Source organism: Alligator sinensis, unplaced genomic scaffold (genome assembly GCF_000455745.1).
Source record: "Alligator sinensis unplaced genomic scaffold, ASM45574v1 scaffold2238_1, whole genome shotgun sequence".
NCBI classification, from domain to species: Eukaryota; Metazoa; Chordata; order Crocodylia; family Alligatoridae; genus Alligator; species Alligator sinensis.
The window spans coordinates 70,805-73,263 of record NW_005843619.1 but is presented as its reverse complement, the minus strand read 5'-3'; the positions used below and the strand labels follow the sequence as shown (position 1 = coordinate 73,263).

Sequence of the window (2,459 nt, the reverse complement as noted above, 5' to 3'; positions counted from 1 at the left end):
AAGAAAGTCAATGAGATTGGGATTGTGTGTCTGGCCAGGTTGCTGCAAGATGAAACCAAATGCTGTGGATAAATGAGAAGAGCATTGAAGTAATATAAGGTAGACTCCCTCCCAAATTTAGCTTTTGGTGCAGGGCACAGAGTGGTTATACAGAGCAGAAGTATCAGAGAGATAGTAGTATATCTGCTTTTCACATAGAGATAACAATCCAGCTGGTATGTAGCACCATAGGTTAGTCTGCAACCAGGTGGCAGTCAGTCTGTGCACAAACCTTGGGGGTGGAATTATTATATAGAAGCTCATACTATTGAGATATATATCAAATAGTATGGGTTTGTATGTAATAAGAATAACTATATATATATATATAGTTATTATTATATAATATATAATAGTTATTATTATATAACTAACTCTCTCTCTCTCTTTCCAACCAAACCACTGTAACCGAGTTCCTCCTCCTGGAATTTTCTGACAGCCGGGAGCTGCAGCTGTTACACTTTGCCATCTTTCTAGTAGCATACCTTGCAGCTCTGATAGGGAATCTCCTCGTTATCATGGTGGTAGCCCTTGACCACCACCTTCACACTCCCATGTACTTCTTCCTCCTGAATTTGTCCATCCTAGACCTGGGAAGCATCTCTGTCATTGTCCCCAAATCCATGGGCAATTCCCTGTGGAACACCAGGTTGATTTCCTATGCTGGATGCGTTGCCCAAGTTTTCCTTTTCTTCTTCTTCATTACAGCCAACTTTGCCTTCCTCACCATCATGGCATACGATCGATGCATTGCCATCTGCAAACCACTGCATTATGAGACCATCATGAAGAGGAGTGCTTGTGTCCAGATGGCAGTCAGTGCATGGGTCAGTGCCATTCTTTATTCTGCACTGCACACTGGTAACACTTTTCGGTTACCTTTCTGCCACTCCAACATCATCAACAAGTTTTTCTGTGATGTCCCCCAGCTGCTCAAGCTCTCCTGCTCTGACTCCTATCTCAGTGAATTTGGGATTCTTATCTTTAGTGGGTGTTTATTTTTGATCTGTTTTAGTTTCATTGTTGTATCATATGTTCAGATCTTCAGTGTGGTACTGAGAATCCCTTCAAGGCAGGGCTGGCATAAAGCTTTCTCACCCTGCATTCCTCACCTTGTTGTGGTCTCCTTGCTTATTATCACTGGCACGGTTGCATACATGAAGCCCACATCCAACTCCCCATCAGGTCTGGCTCTCATGGGGGATGTTCTGTATGCTGTACTGCCACCAATAGTCAATCCAATCATCTACAGCATTAGGAACAAGGAAATCAAAGCTGCCCTTGGGAAACACATTGCCTGGAATTTGTTCAGTTGAAAGAAAGAGCCCATCTTTTTCTCATAAGTATCATTTGATTATCTTTTTCTGCGTATAGGTATTTAACCGGTAGATAAGTCCGCAAAAGTAAGGCAATGTGCAATCCAGACCAACTCCACTGAAGAAATTAAAGTGCCTAAAGATTACAATTAGACTTTCTTTCCTTAGAAGTTTATACTGCCCTCTTTCCCATCTTAAAGGAGCTTGATGACAAAGTGCTACAGTATGTTGTTACAGCTCCAGTGAGTTAAAATTAAACCTTGCTCTGGCTTTGTGCTAATGTCCCCCCTAATTCAATCTGCCTGTAAGCATGTACTTGGTTAACAGTCCTTCACAGTCAAAGGTGGCTGGATGTGATGCTAGTCACATAGCTTCCTTACGTGCTATTGAATCCAGAAACCGGTGTATGTAAATCATGCTAACCCCTGGAACTCATAGATCATTAAGACTTAAAAGCCATACTTGTGCTAATTAATCAACTTCCTTGTAAAATCAATAGCAGATGAAAGTCAATAAGTGGATTTCAGGGAACCTCTGCCATTCTGTAGGCTAAGACCTCATCTTTGAGTCTTAAATCCATACTCCCCATCAGCCAAGCAGTGGACTTTTTTTCTTCAGCACAGGTATTCGGAAGTGCTTGGGAAGATGGATGCAATGAGGGGGGAAATGTTTGCTTAGAGGCACATCTGCATGATTGCTCAGCTATTATTTCCTCATAGCCTTGTTTTTGTGTAAATGGGGAATTTGGGGTGGGGTGGGGTGGGGGAATGGATTTCTCTCTACAATGATGAAGAGTGGAAAAGACAAGTAGAAAGTGTCAGCATTGCTCAGCTCCTGTTGAAATAATTATTTTATGGCCGCCAGTATTATTGAGTAATTAAATTAAGTGTGCCCATGTATTACTTTAACTAAGGTCCTTTATATCATGTTAAATAAAGAAAGAAATTTTATGTGGTTCACGAAATGGAAATTCTGGACAGATGATAAAGACAGAATCCAGTAGTGAGCTACAAATCACCCTATTATGCTTTCCCTAGAGGGGATCTTTCTTGAGACAATACAACCGTATTGCAGTTTCTGTGTGTACTGCTTAAAACCAAACCC

At 41.3% G+C, this 2,459-nt stretch overlaps 1 protein-coding gene across 1 annotated transcript; it reads left to right on the top strand.

Annotated features, from left to right (window-relative positions):
• Nucleotides 1-428: 428 nt before the first annotated feature.
• Nucleotides 429-1,355, top strand: LOC112548844 (olfactory receptor 14A16-like; the record flags this gene model as incomplete). The annotated part of the gene is made up of 1 exon (XM_025195588.1): nt 429-1,355. A coding segment is annotated over one exon (927 nt), but the record flags the coding sequence as incomplete, so codon positions are not given.
• Between the last annotated feature and the right edge of the window lie 1,104 nt (nt 1,356-2,459).